General features: G+C 31.8%; 3 protein-coding genes across 3 annotated transcripts; all 3 read left to right on the forward strand.

The window, feature by feature from the left end:
* Window positions 1–853: 853 nt before the first annotated feature.
* On the forward strand, window positions 854–2,785 carry LOC120577351 (reticulon-like protein B9). The gene is made up of 5 exons (XM_039828555.1): window positions 854–1,014; window positions 1,376–1,556; window positions 1,957–2,098; window positions 2,198–2,267; window positions 2,419–2,785. The coding sequence occupies exons 1-5, from the start codon at window positions 906–908 to the stop codon at window positions 2,586–2,588; spliced, it is 672 nt and encodes a 223-aa protein (XP_039684489.1). The 5' UTR covers window positions 854–905; the 3' UTR covers window positions 2,589–2,785.
* A 4,680-nt stretch (window positions 2,786–7,465) lies between these two features.
* On the forward strand, window positions 7,466–8,731 carry LOC120577652 (probable ubiquitin-conjugating enzyme E2 25). The gene has a single exon (XM_039829406.1). The coding sequence runs from the start codon at window positions 7,504–7,506 to the stop codon at window positions 8,482–8,484; it is 981 nt and encodes a 326-aa protein (XP_039685340.1). The 5' UTR covers window positions 7,466–7,503; the 3' UTR covers window positions 8,485–8,731.
* Window positions 8,732–13,015: 4,284 nt separating this feature from the next.
* On the forward strand, window positions 13,016–13,990 carry LOC25498140 (probable ubiquitin-conjugating enzyme E2 25). The gene has a single exon (XM_013592954.2). The coding sequence runs from the start codon at window positions 13,016–13,018 to the stop codon at window positions 13,988–13,990; it is 975 nt and encodes a 324-aa protein (XP_013448408.2).
* The last annotated feature ends 7,585 nt before the right edge of the window (window positions 13,991–21,575 follow it).

A 21,575-nucleotide genomic window follows, 5' to 3' on the forward strand; every position in this document is an offset into this window, starting at 1 on the left:
TTATATGTCGTTTGACGTGGCAATTTAATTGGGTATGTGGCAAAGATGACTCACCACTAAATATATAAATTAACGTTTTACAAGGACGCAAATCAAACCGAAAATTTTATAGGGGCGAAAATCGGAAATGTTCTATATTACAAAGGTGAAAAACACTATTAATCCTTTATAATATGACAAAAAAGGGTAATTCTTTGATTTGAATGAGAAAAGATGGGTACTGATACTCATAAGCAAAAATAATTGACTCAGCAGTTAGTATTACTTCAAAAATATTTAAACATGAGAAGTGGTGTGACATTAAATGATTGAATATTGAGTATGAGTACATGAGAAAGATGGCTAGACATTAAACATGAGAAACGTTATATCCAATTAAATTGTGAATATTGTTCAATAAGCCTTTCAATAATTTCTTTTTAACAAATGCAATTCATTGATAATCAAAGAAGGATGAGATAAAGATCGATATTCTAGTTAAAGTATAAACAACCTTATTTATTTGTCTCTTAGCATGATTCACAACAATCTCATTATTAGGTAGTTGAGACGAGTTAACAATGTCTACTATAATTTTACAGTCAGACTGAAAAATTACGGATGACATGTCTTGAGCTATTGCAAACTTAAAAGCTTCATACAAAATATGTATCAGTATCAACTTGGCGTGCATTGTATGAAAAGTCCAAAGAATTGCATGTCAGTATTACATACTCATCCCGATTCAAGGGATTGGATTACTTCCTTAGGAGTAGTAGCAAAGATGCAACATGATCCTCAAGTTTAAGAAACCCCCAAGCCATACCTTACTTCAATATTGAGCATGAAATCTCCTTGGAGAATAATATAAAAACGGTTTCATAATTAATGGCATCACATTGCCAACAAATTAAGTGAATTGTAATATGGCCCTTAATAATACATCATCTGATTCTGATGATGAAATTGGAAAATCACGAGCAATGATATTTCCACATGAAAAGCCACTTCATGAAATTCTTGGTGGAGGAAAAGGTACGCCATTATTTCATCTTTGTCATTTTCTCTTATATTTTATTTATGATTTGATTTGGACATGTAACAAAATAGTCCCCACAAACAAATATAGCATGAAGGAAAATGAAAGTTAACAAAAGGAACACTATACATATTTGACAATAAAAATTACAAAGCCATATACACAAAAATGAAATCACTCTCCTTAATTTCTTAAATTGTAACTTACTCTATGGTAACACTACTTAGTTTATTTTCCCTTGTATTTTGCCAGAACAAATGAAGGTTAGACTTGAAAAAAAGTTACTAATCATATTGCTTAGATGAAATTTTGAGACTCAATGAATTGTTCATAATGATTTGGTTGATAAATGTGTAGTGGCTGATGTGTTATTATGGAGGGACAGAAATGTATCAGCTGCGTTTTTGCTTGGGATAACATTAATTTGGTTCCTATTTGAGGTTGTTGAGTACAATATTGTGACACTTCTTTGTCACATTTCCATCACCACAATGCTTGTAATATACCTATGGTCTACACTTGCAGATATCTTGAAATGGTACGCATTTTACATAGCACTCATAATTGTGAATTAATAAAATGTTTTAGGAAATTTTGCTCCACTTGCATACATACATATATATATATATATATATATATATATATATATATATATATATATATATATATATATATATATATATATATGTTATAGTCCGGACTCAAGTAAGGACTCACTTTTGCATCAATGTTACCATCCTGCCATTATCTTATTTGCTCAATAAGTCATTTTGAACACAAGAGCTGATAACTTTGAAGGGAATTTTTGTCACTGTGTTATATGTAAACTAATTAGAATGATATTGGTATATTTCTTTACTCTCTTTACAAACCAAATGACATTTTTTAATTAATCTACTTTACTACATTTTCTTTGCCTATTAAATTGTATTTTTCAGGAATGGTCCGCAGTTCCTAGAAACTGTTTTACAAGAATCTTTCTTCCAAGAGCTTGCTTTCATTGTCCACAGAAGATTGAACCAATTACTAAGAATGTTCCTTCACATATCGTGTGGAACAGACCTACCAATATTTCTTCTGGTATCACACTATCACAAATACTAACACTTTATTGGACTCTAATTCTATTCTCAATCAATATAGTGAACTTGACCTTTCTTTTTAAACCTATTTTCACAGATCAATGTTTGCCTCTATATATTGTCAGTGATTGGAACCTACTTCAACTTTATCAATTTGTTATATATTGGTAAGAACTAACTTCTACACATTGCTATTAAAAAAATGAATTAAGGAAGAGGAAATTACGTACATTTTTTATTCTTAATTTTAGTAACTATTGATTTGATATTATTACAAATAAATATGGGTACTAAGTTGTCCTCTTTATGGTTGATAAGGTTTTCTTTGTCTACAAACACTGCCAATTGTGTATGATCGATATGAAGAAGAAATTAACAATCTGGCTGGACATGTCATAGTAGATCTGAGGAGAAAATATAGAAGGTTTAAGAAAAGTTATCTCAACAAAATTCCCCGAGGACCAGTGAAAGAAAAGAAAATCACATAGACAATTATTTTTAAATTGAATAACTTGTGTGAGTAGAGCATCGATCTAATGTAAACTTTATGGACAAATATGATCCATATAGTATTGTGATAAATATAAAGTTTCTATTGGATATTTTCACATGCTAGCTATACATGGCAATGGGGATTGTACAAAAATTTGGATGATGGAATACGACTTTTTTTCTTTTGAAAAAACCAAACACCGTCAAAAATTTATATGGAAACAAAATTTCTAACAATAATCTTACTGTTAATCACTTAAAATAGAGTTCATCTATCGCATATTCCGCCTAAAGGAGATACTATCTGAATTCATTAACATCTAACATTATCCGTCTAAAGAAATTATTTTGAGTAGGAATCCTATCCTAAATAAGTTGCCAAGAGAAAGTTATCATATTTAAAGAAGCCCTTTTAGAAGGTTCAAGTTCCAAACAAACAACACATGCATCCATATGAGATAATTAAGGTGCAATTTTGATCCTTTTGTCAATAACTTTTATTAAAAATAATTGGCTAAATTGCATTTTTGGTTCCTTAACTATTTAGGTAGTATCGCTTTGGTCCCTTAATTAAAATTCGATTTATTTTGGTCCCTTAACTTCTATCCGTTACACATTTTGGTCATTTCCGTTAATTTTAATTCAAAAACGTTAGGTTTTCTTCATCTTCTTCTACTCTTTTTCATCTTCATATCATCTCCATCAACCTTCAACAACAAGAATCCCAGAAGAAAATGAAGAAAACCTAACGCTTTTGAATTAAAACTAATGGAAATGATCAAAATGCGTAACGGAGAGAAGTTAATAGACCAAAATAAATCGAATTTTAATTAAGGGACCAAAACGATACTACCTAAATATTTAAATGACCAAAAATACAATTTAGCCAAAATAATTCTACTAAATTCTTCTCTCACTATTTTATTTATTAAATTTTTTCTAAATTCTCTTATAATATATTTTCGTGAACTGAATTAAAGGGAATGTTAAATTTTAGTGTAGTTTTTTCTCTTCAAATCTTAACCTTTATTTTGTTTGCAATTTTATTACTTTTTCACCTAATCAAATAATTTAATGTTATATCGTAATTTCAAATGGGTCTCTTCAAAGACACTTGTTAAAGATTTAAAAATAAAAATAAATTTTAAATTTTATGTAATTTAAACTAATTCTTAAACTTTTAATGTGTTTCCCTCAAGAAAAAAAAACTTTTAATGTGTTAAATGAATCATTTTCACCGGAAGTGTCATAAGAGCATTTGTTAGGGTATTGTTTGCCTGTGATTTTGGCAAACGGGAGCTACTTCTGATTATTACAAGGTAGATCGAACTAGAAATCTCAAGACCGTTGTGCAAAGGTTTTTATCGAAAAAGAGTTTGAAAAAAGGTCACGAAATGCACTCAGATTGCTTAGAAAGCAGAACGAGTTTGATAGTAAAAGGCAGTGTCTCTCGACAAATTTGAGATTGCAAGAAAAAACTTAAATAAAGCAAGTAAAAAAGATAAAAAAAAAAAAAAAAAGTAATTTTACGCACGTAAACTCAAAAGAAAAGTAAAATATATTGCATTAAAAATAATATATTTTCGTAAACTGAATTAAAGGGAATGCTAAATTTTGGTATAGTTTTTTCTCTTCAAATTTACCCTTTATTTTGTTTACAATTTTATTACTTTTTCACCTAATCAAGTAAGGTACCGTTTAGGCTGACTTTTTTTCGGTCTAAAAGCTACTTTAAAACAAAGTTAAAATAAAGTTATTTAAGGAAAAAGTTAAAGCTGTTTGGTTTCTTTATTTTTTTAGTTCTAAAGTTATTTTTAAGTTAAAAGTTGTTTGGCAAAATATTGTACAAAACTTAATTTTTTTTTCTTCGGTGGTGTCCGGAATTCGAACCCGCGACCTTACATATATTTATACATTGTCTATATCAACTGAGTTAAGCTAGAGAATAGTTTTTTTTTCTTTTCCAATTATACTGTATAACAATTTTTGTTATAAGAATATCATATTTTTGGTGTCATTTAAAAAGATAAGAATTTATATTATATGATATTATATTTGTTACATTGTTGGTGTCATTGGAAAACATATGTTAAGTTTTTTTAATAAGAAAAAGATATGCATAGTTTGTTACACTATAAATGTGTAAAATATATATAAGTATAATTTTTTTAGGCATCTATACTAGTACTTTTAATTAAAATCAAAATTTTATAAAAATAATAATTGTATGCATTACGCAACACTGAAAAAATTATACGCATTAGCGTAATAAAAAAAACAGACATACAGATATAAAATATTACTCTAAACGCTAATGTGTGTGTGTGTGTGTGTGTATTTGTGAGGTTAAAGAAAGGGAATAAAAATATTTGGTGTCATTCAATGACAGCATGAATAAAAATATTTTTGAGGTTGTGATAATTAAACGATATTAAAATTAAATATATAAGTGATAAAAAGATAATAAAATTCCTTCAAAAATAGATAATAAAATTAAATTGATCCTCCTTTAAAAAAAATTATATGGACCGGTTCAAAAAAAAAATTAAATGGAAGAAAAAAAACAAATTGAAATATAATATTAAAAATAAAAGATAAGATTGCTGCGTGAGTTGAAGAGAAGTGCTTGTGAAATAAATTACAGAGAAGTAGTTTTTTGAAGTAGCATTCAACAACTTATGGTTAAAGCTTATACCATTAAATTTTATGCATTCTAAAAAAAGTACTTTTTTTCGAAGGAACTTTATGGATATTGTGTTTGGCTTAATTTCTCCGTAAAAATGTAAAAAAGCTGGAAAAAAAAAAGTCAGGCCAAACGGTACCTTACTCTTCTTTCTAATTTTAAATGGGTCTCGTTTTTTTGGTAGTGTCACTATTTTTTTTTTTTTGTACTGCTTTAAATGGATCTCTTGAAAGACACTTGTTAAAAATTTAAAAATAAAATTAATTATAAATTTTATTTCATTAAAACTTAAACTTTTAATGTGTTTCCCTCGAGAGAAAAAAAAAAAAGAATATTTAACGTGTTGAATGAATCATTCTCACCGCAAGAAGTGTCATAAGAGCATTTGTTAGAATATCTTTTATTTTTTTTTTTGAAGAAAACATGTGTTAGAATACTTGTTAATCTTTTCCATTTTAAATTTGAATCGAATCAAATTTAATCTAATATTTCTGATTAAAATTTTAAATCAAATCAAATTTAGTACGGTACTATGTATTTTGAAAAAATATGTACACACAAGAATGAATATGATTAGAAAAGGTAAAAAAATCCGCATCCGTGGATGAAATCTGCCACGGACATGATGTGGATATCATAATGGACTTCCATGAATAAAATAAACAATTATTTCAACTACCCGCTGATTAATGGATACATATACAAATTTAATTGTATTCGCACCTGTGGATATCCATATCCTTTATTGAATCGAGTAAATTACACAAATAAACTTAATACACCCTCCGGTCACTAATATAAACAAAAATTCATTTTTAAGATACATTCAATTAATGATGTATGTGATCTTTATTATATGTAGATATGTTTTTGTCTGTTTGACTTACACATGACTGGTTACGCCTTCACTTGGTTCAAAAGCCTCGGCACCGCCAGAGCTGTTGAAGAGAAGTTAGACAGAGCACTTGTAAATTCTGATTGGTGTAACATGTTCCCAAACGCAGGTGTTGAATGCCTTTCGACGACATCTTCTGATCATTACCCATTGTGGCTCACGTGCAAACCGGTTACTGCTGTCAACAGAAATCCACATCGCTTTAAGTTTGAAAATGCGTGGCTCGCTGAACCTGATTTTAAACAACAAGTGCAGCAACGCTGGAAGCTCTATCCTAAAGAAGGTATCAAGCAAAAATTGAGTTATCCTGAAGACTACATTACTGTCTAACTTCTCTTCAACAGCTCTGACATATAATAAAGATCACATACATCATTAATTGAATGTATCTAAAAAGTGGATTTTTGCTTATATTAGTGACCGGAGGGTGTACCTTTCAACTTCCTAAGCAAAAAACCTTGATAATGCAACTGTTATTAGTTATTACACAAACTTTATTTATGTTAGCGTAACGTAGGGATATTATGTTTTGTTTAAAAAAAAATACGAGGAACTTTTGTTTTTTAATTAATGTTATCCATAAATACATGTATAAACCCATGAATACTTTTTTATTTTTTTGAAGGATAAGCCCATGAATACTTTAAAATGCTTGAATTATTTATTGAACGGATATCCATATATGGATAGGATACATTTCATATTTATCCAAGATAGTAGACTATCCTTAAAAAAAAAAAAAAAAAAACTATGGGCTATTGCTTTTTTAAGAAAAAAAATCACTTTTTCGAGTTTTGCATTTGTTTATTACAACATAATTTTGTCTCTTCTATCTTTTTTTTCTTTTCTTTTGCCTCGTTACATTGTAACACTACAAAAGAAAAAAAAAAGAGCTTTGCATCCGTTTGTTACAACTTTTAAAAAAAATCAAAATCTAAAAACATATTCAAATGAGAAGCTGTTAAAAGCAGCTTCTCAAAAAATAGATTTCTTTAAATGAGAGAGAAAATATGGTTTAAAAAATTAAACTAATTTTGTAACAAAAAGTTCATTATATATAATTATATCAAAAGAAACTAAATTATTTGTTTAAAAAAAAAATTATTACGATAAACAAACACAAATAAATTTTGATTTCTCATAAAATCTCTAAGATATAATCCATCATCCGCATGCAATTACATTAACATCCCTAAATCTGATTGGTCGGTCAACAGAAAACGTTTTATTTCTGCACTACCTAATCTACAGTACAGTACTATAATAACAGAAACACACACTATTACAATTTGATCAAAGAGTGAAAGAAGCGTCGTCAAGGAAAAAGAAGAAGATGGAAAAGAAGAGTACATTCGACTTGGTTTCAGACGATTCCGATCACAAATACCACAACAAGAACATCGCCGGAAACTGCTTCAGCGACACAAAGAGCGCTATATACAAACGAATCATGAAAGAGTGGAAAATTCTCGAAAAAAATCTACCCGAATCCATCCACGTCAAAGCCTACGAACGCCGCATTGATTTACTCCGCGCCGTCATCGTCGGTGCTGCCGGTACACCTTACCACGACGGTCTCTTCTTCTTCGACATTCAGTTCCCTGAAAATTACCCAAACAACCCGCCAAAGATCAATTACCATTCATTCGGGTACCGTTTAAACCCGAATCTTTACGCTAGCGGCAAAGTTTGTTTAAGCCTTGTCAACACATGGAATGGTAAAAAGTGCGAAAAGTGGGACCCATCAAATTCAACTCTTCTTCAAGTTTTGGTTTCTATTCAAGCACTCGTTCTTAACGCGAACCCTTTTTTCAACGAACCTATTTACCGTTCGGTGAGTCGTTCTTCTTACGAAAAGAAATCACGTGCTTACAACGAAGACGCTTTCGTTCTCACGTGCTACACTGTTATTAATCTCATTCGGAAACCACCTAGGAATTTCGAGGATTTCGTTAAGGAACATTTTCGTGAAAGAGGTCCAGTTCTTCTCGCCGCGTGTAGAGAGTACGCGAATGGGCGCGTGAGGATTGGTTATTACAATTGTAACGAAATCGCGAGTTCCTCAACGAAGACGGTTATTAAAGTTAAGGATTCTTTGAAGGTGTCGTTACGGAATGCTTACTGCATTATGTATAAACAGTTTATAGGGTGTGGTGCTTCTTTGGAGGGTTTTCTTCCAGTCTTGGAGATTGCGGTACAAGAAAAGAGGAAGAGCAAGAGATCCAACGGTGGGAATGGAATCTTCAAGAAAGTTATGGGGAAGATCAAATCAGCTTTGGGATTGAAGAGGAAGAAAAAGAAGAAGAGTACGTGATACATTCAAAAGGTTTTTCTTTTTTTCTTTTTTTCTTTCTTTCTTTCTGCATGATCATGGAGTTTATTATTATTATTTTTTATGGTTAAAAAAAATTACTCCGTATTAGGTTTTTAGCTGTAAAGAATCCCCTTTTATTTTTGTCCTTAAACTTTAAAGCAACAAAAAGATACATATGGTGGAGGGCGTTTATTTCTCTGGAATGAAACGTTTCTACCTTCAATTTAAGTTTAAAGTTAATTTGTTACGTGTTGTGTTTGTTTTTTTACTTCTTTTTATCTAAATGAAGTTTATTCATGCTTGTGCTTTGATGCGACTTGATACTTGATAGAGATGAGGTTAGTATAGTTTCCATTTTTATTTGGCTTCATCTTTATGGGATAATTAAGAAACAATTGGTTTTGGTTAATGGTAAATGTACGGTCTTGAATTGAAGAATAATAGTACACCAAAAAAAAAAATTGAAGAATAATAATATCTAGCATTTTTTTCTTCTTTTTGTTAAAACTTTTACCTATTCAATTTTCTTAATCATTTAACTCAAACAAATTGAGTTTTATATTTATCTCGAGACTTTCTTTAGTCAATCTCACGAGAATCGTTATATAGTGCAAAAGAATACATACTATAATTTTTTTAAATAAATAAAAGTAAAATATCACTAAAAAAATGAAATCTAACTATTATTGTTCAGTTGTTGCTTTTGGTTGACTACTCCCTCTTACCATTTAGCTTTTTAGCCTATGTTTGGTTGGAGGGTGGCATATACATTCTCGCGTCCTATGGCTTGAAAAACGTGAAAATATAGAAGCTCTAATAAGGAGCATTAGCCAAATGCATGGTGGGTAGGGGTGGCAAAAATACCCATGTCCACGGGTAAAATCCATCACAGGTACGGGGCGGATAGCTAAACGGGTATCCACGGGTATAATAAAAGGGTATTTGACCCATTATTATATGGATACGAACACGGATTTGATTGTATCCATACCCGATGATAAATTAAGTAAATGACTAAAATATCCTTATATATCTTATTTTATTTTATCTTATTACTTAAAGTTGTTACCTTATTGAAGGAAATTTTACCGCTCACCTAAGATTCCTCATTAATAAACTATTTTTAATTTTAATTTTTTTAATTCCTCTTATCAAGTTCACCATTTCCCCTTCATTCACATCATAAAAACATATCCTGAATTATGTAAAAATCATGAATTTTCTTCAGATTATGTATGATTTATGAAATTTGGAATGGATTCTGCGTATGGATGTTTAAAAGTTGAAGATTTTTGGTAATTAAAAAAAGTTATTATTTGTACAAAAAAATAAATTCAAAAAACCATGGTACCCATGGATACCTCAATACCCACGGATACCCATATAGTGGGTACTCACGAGGGTACGGGGCGAACATAGGTATCATATTTATTTTACGGAGCGGGGACGTGTATCATATTATTCGTATCCATGGGTACCCATTAACATCCCTAATGGTGGGTGAGGTATCCATCGGATTCCAAACGAGTACTTAGTGTATGTATGTTTGGATGGTTTGACAAAATCATGAGGTACCATGATTTTGAGTCTGTTTGTTAAAAAGAGATTTTTTGAAAAAAGTTGATTTTGATTTGTGTTTGATTGCTTACATAAAAATCATTTTATCTTGCAATCTATTTTTTCTTTGTGTGGATAGAATTATGAAAAACTGCCTTTTTTTTCTTCTATAAAATTACAATAAAAGGACGTTAAAATACAACAGTAGAGGACCATATCAGAAGAGAATATCAAGTTTTCCACCGAAATAAAATGCATATAATGTGAGCTTAGCTCAGTTGGTAGGGATATTACATATTATATGCAGGAGCTGGGATTCGAACCTCGACACTCCACTTTTCCACAATTAAATTGTGTGAGCTCTAGCCACTAAACTATTTGACAAAAAAAAAAAAAAAAACATATAAAAGGCAAAGCCTATATTGCAGTAGTGGGTGATCAAACATAGAAACTGTACCAACAGATAACAAAAACGTATCAGTACTGACTAGGAAGATTTGCAGTGATTACATTAAAACAGAAATTGCAAGCTAGTTGACCGTGACCCTTCTTATTCATCTCTGCCAAGCTCATCATAAACTGGTAGAAGACTGAAAGGGATAAAAAAGATGAGGCTTGGAGTTTGAGAGGTGAACCCGAGAAAGAAAATAGAAGACAATAATTATTTTTTTGAAAATCAGGTTTGAATTGCGGACCTTGCATATATTAAGGTCACGAGGAAGGAAGACAGATTAAAGTTAGTTCTGGTGTGATTTTTGTGAGAAGCTGGTAAAAATAGCTTCTGATCTTAATTTTTTTTTAGATTCTTATAAAAGCTAAAAACAGACAAGATACAAATAATAAAAGTGATTATTTTATTTAAAAAAAATATTTTCTTCTATAACAATTTATAATTGTGTTCGTAAAGTTATAATTATTAAATGGACTTGAATCTTCTTTTAAAAACTAGCTTAAACGATGAAGATTTTCTATCACATTTAAAAATTCATCGGTTAAGAAAACTTAGTTTAAGACTCCAAACAAACTACATCTAATTTTAATACACACCACACTCATGCCTAGCATGGGTATTTAAGTCCAATTCTAACATTGTAATTGTAACTGACTATGATGATAATCCTTAAATTGAAGTGCCTAGTTTGATACTACAAACCGGATGCTTTATTTCTTTGGGAGACACTAGTCTAATCAAATAAAAGTGAAGATTTTTGTTATGTTCTTGATTTTGATTGTTGTCTTGTTGTTAGTATTGGTAGAAATGGTGGTTTGACCCTTTATTAAAAAAATATTTTTAACTGTTCTATTATCAATCATTCATAAAATCACATTAATGTTCGTATTGACGATCCATCTAATGATGCATGGCAATTTATTGGCTATTTTTGGGGTTGTCTTCTATAATTGAAAGAAGCAAGCAAGCTACGTTTGGTTACATTGAGGATCAGATATGTTAACAAATAAATTCATGTAGCAGTAAGTGTTTGCTACAAGCGAGGAGAGAGGTTATGATTATATCCGTATTACAAGCTATACCATCATATGGTATGGGTATGTTTCTGCGTCCGAAATCGTTGATAGATACTATTAAAAAAATAATGAATTATTTTTGTGGGGTAATGGTGGAGCAACCAACAGGGGTATCATATGGACGTGTTGGAAGAAACTATCCGTCCACAAAGAATTATGGTGGTATGTAGTTTAAGGATCTCACACCTTTCAATGCCTCTATGCTAGGTAAGAAAGCCTCGGAATTTCATACTAATGAGGATAATCTTGTATCTCACTTGTTTAAAGCTCGTTCACACTTCGACTTCTTTGGGGCAAAGATAGAAACAAGTTATAACTATGTTTGGCGAAATATTTTTAGTGCCAAGAATGTGGTAAAACAAGGGACTAGATTATTACATTTACACGTATTCCGTTGATGGACCACCAATTGCTATCAACCGGTGAAAGCATTTAGCCAACTCAGATAGGTAACACACAATTTCGCTTGATGTAAGTGAATTGATTCATCATGCAACCAAGACATGGAAAGCTAATCTTGTTTCTCACCTTTTTGATCCGCATACTACCAATTTAATTCTAAATACTCCTCCTTTTCCCCAAGTAACAATTGATTCTTTTGTTTCGATGGGAGAAAAGAATGGACGGTATTCTGTTCGTAGTGCATATCGAGTAGGTACAGAGAGTATAAAAGACACATCTCATTTACGCAGATTGAGACACTAAAATTTTGTTTGGAAAATCAAATCTCCCCCGTTATGTTAAGTGGATGTAGGTGAAGTGTTAGGGCTTTATCAAAAGTTACAATGGGCAGTTGAGTTGGGTTTTAATAGCAAGGATGTTATCTTGATTTGAAGGTCGCCGTCGATGCTTTCAATGGTGATAATAATAATAATAATAATAATAATAATAATAATAATAATAATTTCCATGTAGGTAGATGTTTAGTAATTCTTTTAACAACTTTGAGGTTGAGTTTAATCGGAGGCAAATAAATTAGGTAGATTGAACTAGTTTTGTAACAAAAAATCCCTTTTATATAGTTGTATCCAAACAAACTAGATTATTTGTTTAAAAAAAGTGATTTTTATTACGGTAAATAAACACAAAATAGATTCTGATTTTTCACCAAAACTCTAAAATATAATCTCTAAATTATTTTATGTCAAAATCACTTTTATTTTAATCTGTAACAAACGGGGCCTTAACAACTTCTCTCATTTGACGCTGATTTTAATTTTTTTTTAGATTCTGATTTTTTCGGATACAAAACTTTTTTCATAAACGGGCTGTTAATCTAATTGGTTAATTAACACTTTATTTTCGCCCAACTGAAATACGAGAGTATAGGAAAGGACATGTTTTCATATTATACAGTACTATACATATAACAAGAGAGATGAGAAGCACTAAACATAATTATCTTAGCTTTGAGTTAAGAATTGAGAGTGAAAGAAAGCCGAAGACGATGGAAATGATGAAGAACAAATTCGACTTAGTTTCAGACGATTCCGATCACAAATACCGCCTCGAGAACATCACCGGAAATTGCTTCGGCGACACAAAAAGTGCCGTATACAAAAGAATCATGAAAGAGTGGAAAATCCTAGAAAAGAGTCTCCCTGATAACATCTACGTCAGAGCCTACGAACACCGTATTGATTTACTACGCGCCGTCATCGTGGGCACTGCCGGTACACCTTACCACGACGGCCTTTTCTTCTTCGACATCCAATTCCCCTCCGATTACCCAAACAACCCGCCAAATATCCATTACCACTCATTCGGTTACCGTTTAAACCCTAATCTCTACCCTCCAGGCGGGGTTTGTTTAAGCATTCTGAACACATATCCCGCTGAAAACTCCGAAAAGTGGGACCCATCTAATTCGACTATTCTTCAGGTTTTAGTTTCTATTCAAGGGCTCGTTCTTAATGAGAACCCTTATTATAACGCACCTGATGCTGTGTTCAGTGAAAAGAAGTCACGTGCTTACAACGAAGAAGCTTTCGTTCTCATGTGCTACAGTGTCTATCACCTCATTAAGAAACCTCCTAAGAATTTCGAGGAATTCGTCAAGGAACACTTTCGTGAACGAGGGCATGTTCTTCTCGCTGCGTGTCGAGAGTATGCGAATGGACGTGTGATGCCTGGGTATTACAGTTGTAACAGCAATAACAGCAACATCAACAGCTTGGGTTCATCAACCACGAAGGTTATTAAAGTTAACAAGCCTTTTAAGAAGTCGTTACAGTGTGCTTACCGCCGTATGTATACAAAGTTTCTCGAGTGTGGTGCTTCCTTGAAGGGTTTTAGGTTTCTAGAGTTGGAGATTGAAGTCAAGAACAGTAAATCCAACGGTGGAGATGGAATCTTCAAGAAAGCTATAGGGAAGATCAAAGTAGCTTTAGGATCGAAGAAGAAGAATAAGATGAGTACCTAAGGAAGTTAAATAGAAGTTTTTTTGCTAACTAGGAGTAGTAAATTAGAAAGAACTGGTCTGATTTTATAATTTAGCCGTAAAGAATCCCTTTTTGTTTCTTTGATGACACTCTCTAGAGTATGAAATGTTTCTAGCTTCAATTTATGAATAAAGTTAATTTGTCCCTAATTTGTTTTCTTTGTTTTGTGCTTTATATGGTTTTTACTCCTTTTTCCAAGTTATATTTATTCGTGCTTGTGCCTTGATGCAACTTAATAGAGGTGAGGTTAGTATAGTTTGAAATTATGTAGGGCTTCATTTTCATGTGATAAAAAATTAGGATCTGTTTCAGGTGCATGATATGATAGAGACATGATATTGTTAGAAAGTGGATACAAATATGTTATGATAGTGATAGGATAGACATTTATCATGTCATACATTTGATGCACACATGATAAGAAAGATGATATTATTATTGGATGCTGCATCAAGCGAATAGTTAATCCTGAATTGTCGCGAAATCATTACTATTGGCCAAGAACCCATGTTTTCCGCCCATTTCCTATTGTAAGCTGCCTCATGCATTTTCCCCACAACCCTGAGGTTTGACATGTAGCCTTCGTGATTTTTCTCGCTATGTATAGCAGCGTCAGTTATTATTTTATCCTATCATTTGTTTGATGCATAATTGTTATTGACATGATAAAAAATTAACAACGGTTGCAGCATATTCATATCCACTGCCCATCCCCTTCGTTACTCCATCAACAAGATTCATTGTCTTTGAACGACGGCGCCGAGCATCTATCCCTGGCCGACGAAGCACCGTCATCCCCTTTGGCATAACGATCATCTAGTATTGCCGGCATAAAAATATCTCACGATGCAATAATCCAATCCCAGAGTTATGTGTGCATTAACCAATTGATATTTTTGTCATATATTTGTTTGTGTAATTACAATCGATTGAGAACAACACACATAACTCATGTGCAACAGCTGATTTTGCCAATCAATTTTCTCAATCGATTGTGAACAAGAAGCAAGAAACAAAAAAATTTGTGTGTTGTCATGAAAGAAAATTGATTGGGAATAAGAAACAAGAAATTGATTCGGAACAAGAAATAATTTTCTCGTTGGAATTGATATCGATTGGAAAGAAAATCTAGAAAAAAAAAGAAGAACAAAACATGAAAAATGTAGAAGCAATGGGAGTCAAAGGATGTCCTGTGAGGAATAGAGAATACACACGTTTGAAAACTTTATGCTATTAGGTTGCTAACCCATCAAAAATTAAGGATAAAAATAACGAAGGGTGGGTATATGATACGATTAGAAGTGGGTTTAAGTTATCCTTCCAATTGGTGCACCAAACAGTGAGTTGAATCCAGATAAAATAGTTTTATCATATCTCGTCTTCTTATCTTGTGCACCAAGCAGGCCCTTGGAGTATACCATCAAGTTGGTCACTGTGTTTGTAAGTCACTATCAAATTAGTCCATGACTATGTTAATATTTCAAAGTAGTCTTCGAGGGACTAAATTGAGAAACTTTTGATAAAGACACTGTTGAAGAGTAGTCCGAACATACTATTCAACTTTTCTATGTCAAGTTAAACCTGAAAACATCAACCCAAACATAGTGAGCACAAAACCCACTAACATAGAATATAAAATGTATACACTTCGATGTTTCCAGCCATGTATGGTGTACTAGGCATAGAGAAAATCAGTATCACTAAATAATAAACTCGTATAACTACTATTGACCATATCACTCATTAAATACGAGTTTGAAATGTTAATATAGTTGTAGACTAATTTGAGAGTGACTTACAAAGAAAGAGATCAATTTGGTGGTTTAATTGAAACAATTGGTTTTGTTTGATGGTAAATATTATCTTCAAAAATAATTGAAGAATAAAATATAATTTTTTTTTTTTTTTTTGAAGAAAGGTTGATTATAGAATTTCATTGAAAATAACATTGTTAATACAACAAGGGGTATTAAAATAAATAACGGGACTAGCTGATAAATGGGCTTTTCCTGCAAGCGCATGAGCCACCACATTTGTTTGTCGCCTAGTAAACTCAACTCGAGAGTTTGTGAATTGATTGGTGAAGAGAGATTGGCAAGCTGAAATGATATGACCAAATTCATAAGCATCATCTTTATGAGAATGGAAAGGATCATGAGTGGTTTTAAAATCTGTCTCGAAGTCAACATTATCGAATAGCATATCACTCAACCATTCCAAAGTATGGTATAGACCCAAAGCTTCGCCAGCATGTACCGAATGCACTACATCAAAGTTGATGGTTTTGGCTAGCACAAAAGCACCTTCGTCGTCTCTCACACAAATGCCTATGCATGTTCTATTTGTAGCAACCGAAAAACATGCAACCACGTTACACTTGAAACGTCCTTGAGACAGACGCTGCCAATGTAAATTATTCATAGAAGTTGCAGAAGTGGCCGACATCTGCACACCATCACGCTGCATATAACTGTATGGTAGTTGTTGATGTGTGCCCTGCTGTGTAGCAGCAATATGGTTCACATTTGCATGCTGCCATTCTTCGATCAATACGCGCGCTCTATCAACTGTCATGGCACACCACTCATTGTTTTGAAATTATCATATAAATGCTATATCGAAACTCTCTTTAGGCGACCTTATTTAGTGTATGTATAGATCAACAGTTACAAAATCACAAGTACGATGGTTTCGTTGAAGTTATAACATAGTTTTTCACAAAATCGTGGTGGTAGTCACCACCAACCTAAACATACATTTAGAGAATTAAACTCGTATTATTATTTTATTCAAACATTTCAAAAAACTTATCTCATTTTTGTATAAAAAAGACAATTGAGTGATTTATCCATAAGGGCACATTTAACATGACCCTTTAAAAAATGATCAAAAGTGGTTTATCCATAGAACACTTTAGTGTTTTTTTTTTCTCAACAAAGATTGAGTTCTTGATTTTACTTATGATTCTTACCACACATTAGGGAAAAACAGTCAATCTTTGTATACGATTGTTGCAAGAATGATAAGTAAATTAAACATTCAATCTGTGTAAATCAAGCCTTCAATCTTTCTAAATCTTTGTATACCAAGCTAAGATGAATCAAGCATTCAATCGTTGTATACCAATGTGGTTAGAACGACAAGTTTGGATAAAAAATTCTAAAGATAAAAAAAGTCATGCTAACAAGTGTCATAATGATACTGTTTAAGGTGTGAGAAATTTTCTCTTAAAAATGTAAGTCAAACACATGTAAAAGTATTACTTTTAGTCTGCACACTACTTCCAAAGTATTACTTTTAAAACTAACCAATAGTTAATAAAGATAATTTGGTAAAATTATAATTCTCATTGCATTTCTTAATATGTGTGTAAACACCTAAAACGACACTCATTTTAAAACGGAGGGAGTATAATTTTCTATGTAAAAATTATTCTCTCTCTTCTACCAAAAAAAAAAATTATTCTCTCCGTTTCTCAATAGATGACCTATTTGACAATACTACATCCGTCCATATATAGGAGTCGTTTGCCAAAATTGCGGAGATTAAGAAAGTGAGTTGTAGTATTAAATTTGTATACAATTATTATTGTTTTTACAATTTTATCCTTAAGAGAGAGAGTTAATTTATGTTTTCAATATAATATTTATTGTTGATTGAAGAAAAAGATGCAAAATAATTAAGGGTATGTTGGTAAAGAAATAATTAATGTACTTGGAAATATCAAAGAGGTCTTATAAAAAGGGACAAATTATTTTTTCAAAAGGATCTTATAATTAGGGACGGATGTAGTACTACCTCCGTCCCTAATTATAGGACCCTTTTGAAAAAATAACGGGAATTAAGATAGTGGATATTTGTATTAAATATGTTTGTAATTACTATTGTTTTTACAATTTTATCCTTTAAGAGAGAGTTGGTTTATGTTTTCAACATGTTATTTATTGTTGATTGAAGAAAAAGATGTATAATAAATAGGGGCATGTATGTAAAGAAATAATTAATGTAGTTGGAAATAGCAAAGGGGTCTTATAAAAAGGGACAATTTTTTTTTTTCAAAAGGGTCTTATAATTAGGGACGGAGGTGGTATATATTACTCCCTCCGGTCCTATTTATAAGAGAATTTTGGGTCAACAAAAGTTGATGTATCTAGTTAAAAATTCAGTCCAAATACATTCACTTTTGCTGACCTAAATTTCTCTTATAAATAGGACCGGAGGTAGTATTGACTTAATATACTTTGATCATATTTTTCTACTAATTCACAAAGATAAATAATATCATGTAAGATGTTGTTGGATTCATCTCGATAAATATTTTTATAAAATTAAATTTTCATAATTTTTTTTAATAATGAATTAAAGATATCAAAGATAAAACATGTGCATTGGTACGTGTGTCGGAGTCAACTAGATCATCTAATATAAAAAGATGGGAATACCATTTTTGGTACTTTAAACAACTTTAAACACATGTAAGTCAATCCCTTGTTTATGAAGGTATTTATTATTAGCATTAGTGAAGAATTGGATTGACTCGGCCAAATTTTAAATAATGGACATTATCATGCATGCAAAGTAATCTCGAGGGGAGTACGTTTAAACAAATGGAAAATGCTGTTTAGTACGGAAAACAGCGTACGAAATTTGAAGAATGACGTGACAAAGCTTTTGAATTAGTCAACTCTTAACTAAAATCCAAATTGTAACAAAAAATAAAAAAACTAAAATCCAAATCTAAGTATACGGTACACCATATCCTCCTACCCCCTTTCTACACTGGTATTTCACCAATCACCGCCTCACTAGTAACTATCCATGGTGCCACGGTCATAGGAAATTTGGATCCATAACCTCCTCTTTAACCTGTGTCTACAGATGTTTTGTTTTGATGGAGGTAGTTTCGAATAGATTTCAACTTGCAGAAAAATTCAATTCATGGCCTTCACAATCACAACCGCCTCCATTGTTGGAGGAAGAGTAACTATTATTTGGAACAAAGTTATGAATTTAATTTAGGCATCAAGCTTCTCTCGAATTTTAATTAAATACCTCCTATCAATATTTTTCACGTTAATTAACAAATGAAAATAAGAACAGGTTGGGTATTTCATACATCAAACACAATGCATTTAGAGTCCATCTTCTTATGTCATTGAGTAATTAAAAGAATGTTTGACATGGAAATGGTGGAAGGTCTGTGAAGATGATAATGGTTTAGTTGTGATTTTTACTGTACACGGGTTGTATTATTCTTTGATATATTGATTTTTAATAAAAACCAGCACGTGGGAGAGAGAGATAAGTTTTTGCACGTGCATTCGTTGAAATCCGCACATAAAACTTCCGTACCAAATAGCATCACTCTTTTCAAATTTGCACGAAAAAATTGAATAACTGTGAAGATTGAAAGATAATTCAACCTTAATGAAAGTCAAACATGAGAGCTTAACAACAATGAAAGTCTTTGTATGGATGGTCCCTTGATCAAATTTTAATCTTACTTACACAAATAATCCTAAAAATAAAGGTTAGTGGCCTAGGTAGCATGTAGTCTATACCATCTATGTCAAACATATAGTATTTTACATTTTTTTTTTTTGATACACTACAAAAAAGTGGGTTTTAGTCACTTTTTTTTTTGTTGTTGAAAAAAACGAGTTGTTGGGGACCGACAATACATTCCTATGTAGTTTATCATATTAGTAGATTATTATATCTCTATATTTGCTAACTTTAATTATAGTATTACTTTTTCCACTCTATAAGATTCTCGTGTGCCCTGTGTTTTTTTCAAAAATGTCCTTGAGGTTTCCGGATTTCATAATTTGGAATGGTGTTTTCCTTTGTTATAGGGTGAAAAATGAAGTTACGGATTTTTCCGGATTTTGTAATCCGGAAACTTCAAAAAATAGGGCGCGTTACATGATGTTTCCGGATTACATAATTCGAAAACCCCCCAAACACCATTTTTTTAAGGTAAAATAGTTCGGATTATATAATCTGAATTGTATCAGCACAAATCCTAAACATATTTGTAACATGTATAACCATTTTATGAACAATATTAATCTTCGTAACTCTTATCCTTTTGTTTTGGGTCATTGTTTCTTGTTCTTAGTCAAAAATTGGGTTTTCGGGCTACATGATCAGATTGCTCTGAAACTTTCCCAAAAAATCAGAAAAAGTTCAAGGACCATGACTCCCTTATAAGGAACTTCTTACGGGACTCCGCCCTCAAAATCTAAAATTCCATTGTTTAGACCCATTTTTCATTTTTTTTTTAATTATCATATTCTCAGAAAAATCTGGAAAAAAAATTGCACTAGTTTTATTTGATTTTTAGAATTTTTTGGTGGTATTTTTATATTTTTATGATTTTATTTGACAGATTTTTAGCATTTTTTACTTAGCTTGTTTGTTGTTTTTAAAAGCAAAACTCAAAACTGCTGAAATGTGAGAGATTCTGATGGCTGATTATACATAAGAATTGTCCAGATTATAAAATCCGAAATAGTAAACATAATTCCGGATTATGAAATCCGGAAACATCAATGGCGTTTTTGGAAAAAATACAGGGGCGCGAGAATCCTATAAAGTGGGAAAAGTAATACTCCTTTAATTATGTATGATTATTATGTTTGGGCCTTATATTAAAAAAATGGATCCACATAATATTGAGACCTTGTGTTATAGTCTAGCCTTAACCGACTATAAGCCAACCCTAATTATGAATGTAGGGGCGAACGACTTCATATTAATGGGGTAACATGACTACCCAAAAGAAAAATTTTGAATAATTGGTATAGTTTTATATGTAGTTATCCCATTAATTTATTATTTTGTTATTCCAAACAATTTTGTTTGTTCAAAGGAATAAGATATTAATTTTTTTTTTAAGGATTAAAAAAATGTTGGTAATCTATTTTGTTTAATGTCAATTAATCGTACCTGATCTGAAGGTGATTGTCAATGTTTTCTTTAATGTGGTAGTTCACGGTGGTGAGAGTACTTCAGTGAGCGTTGGACCAAATGAGGGTGTGTACCTGTAGACACTCCGACGCTCAAGTCAGTAGAGGTTCAAAATGGGGAGTTTGAGAGTGAAAGAGATTCTACCTTGGAGGCTGCGAGGAGCCTCCTATTTATTGAGGTGGGTGAATGTAGAGTCGTTGTAATGGCACAAGTGGGACCGACGGTTACAAAATTGGGAGAAGTGTAACCGCCGATGAGATATTCGCGGGATCGTGGGAGAGAGACGTTACTGTTCGTTTGAACAGGTCTCAGTTACTCCGAGCATCCCCTCGCAGAGAAGGCGTGAGTTGCGAGTAAATAGCCAAATACAACATTTGAGCTTGATTTGTTATTAGGGTAAAATAATTGGGCTAGTTCTTTGACCGATCCAAAACATCAATTATGGATAAATTTGATTTCCCAAAATTTCATAAAGACATGATTTTTACAAATAACTTTTGATAATATTGAGAAGAAAAAAACTTGATTTCTCAAAACTCCAAGAGAGCTACTTTTAATTTCATATTGAGATTAAATAAAAAAGGGAAATGTTAA

Source organism: Medicago truncatula, chromosome 8 (assembly GCF_003473485.1).
Source record: "Medicago truncatula cultivar Jemalong A17 chromosome 8, MtrunA17r5.0-ANR, whole genome shotgun sequence".
In the NCBI taxonomy this organism is placed as follows: Eukaryota; Viridiplantae; Streptophyta; class Magnoliopsida; order Fabales; family Fabaceae; genus Medicago; species Medicago truncatula.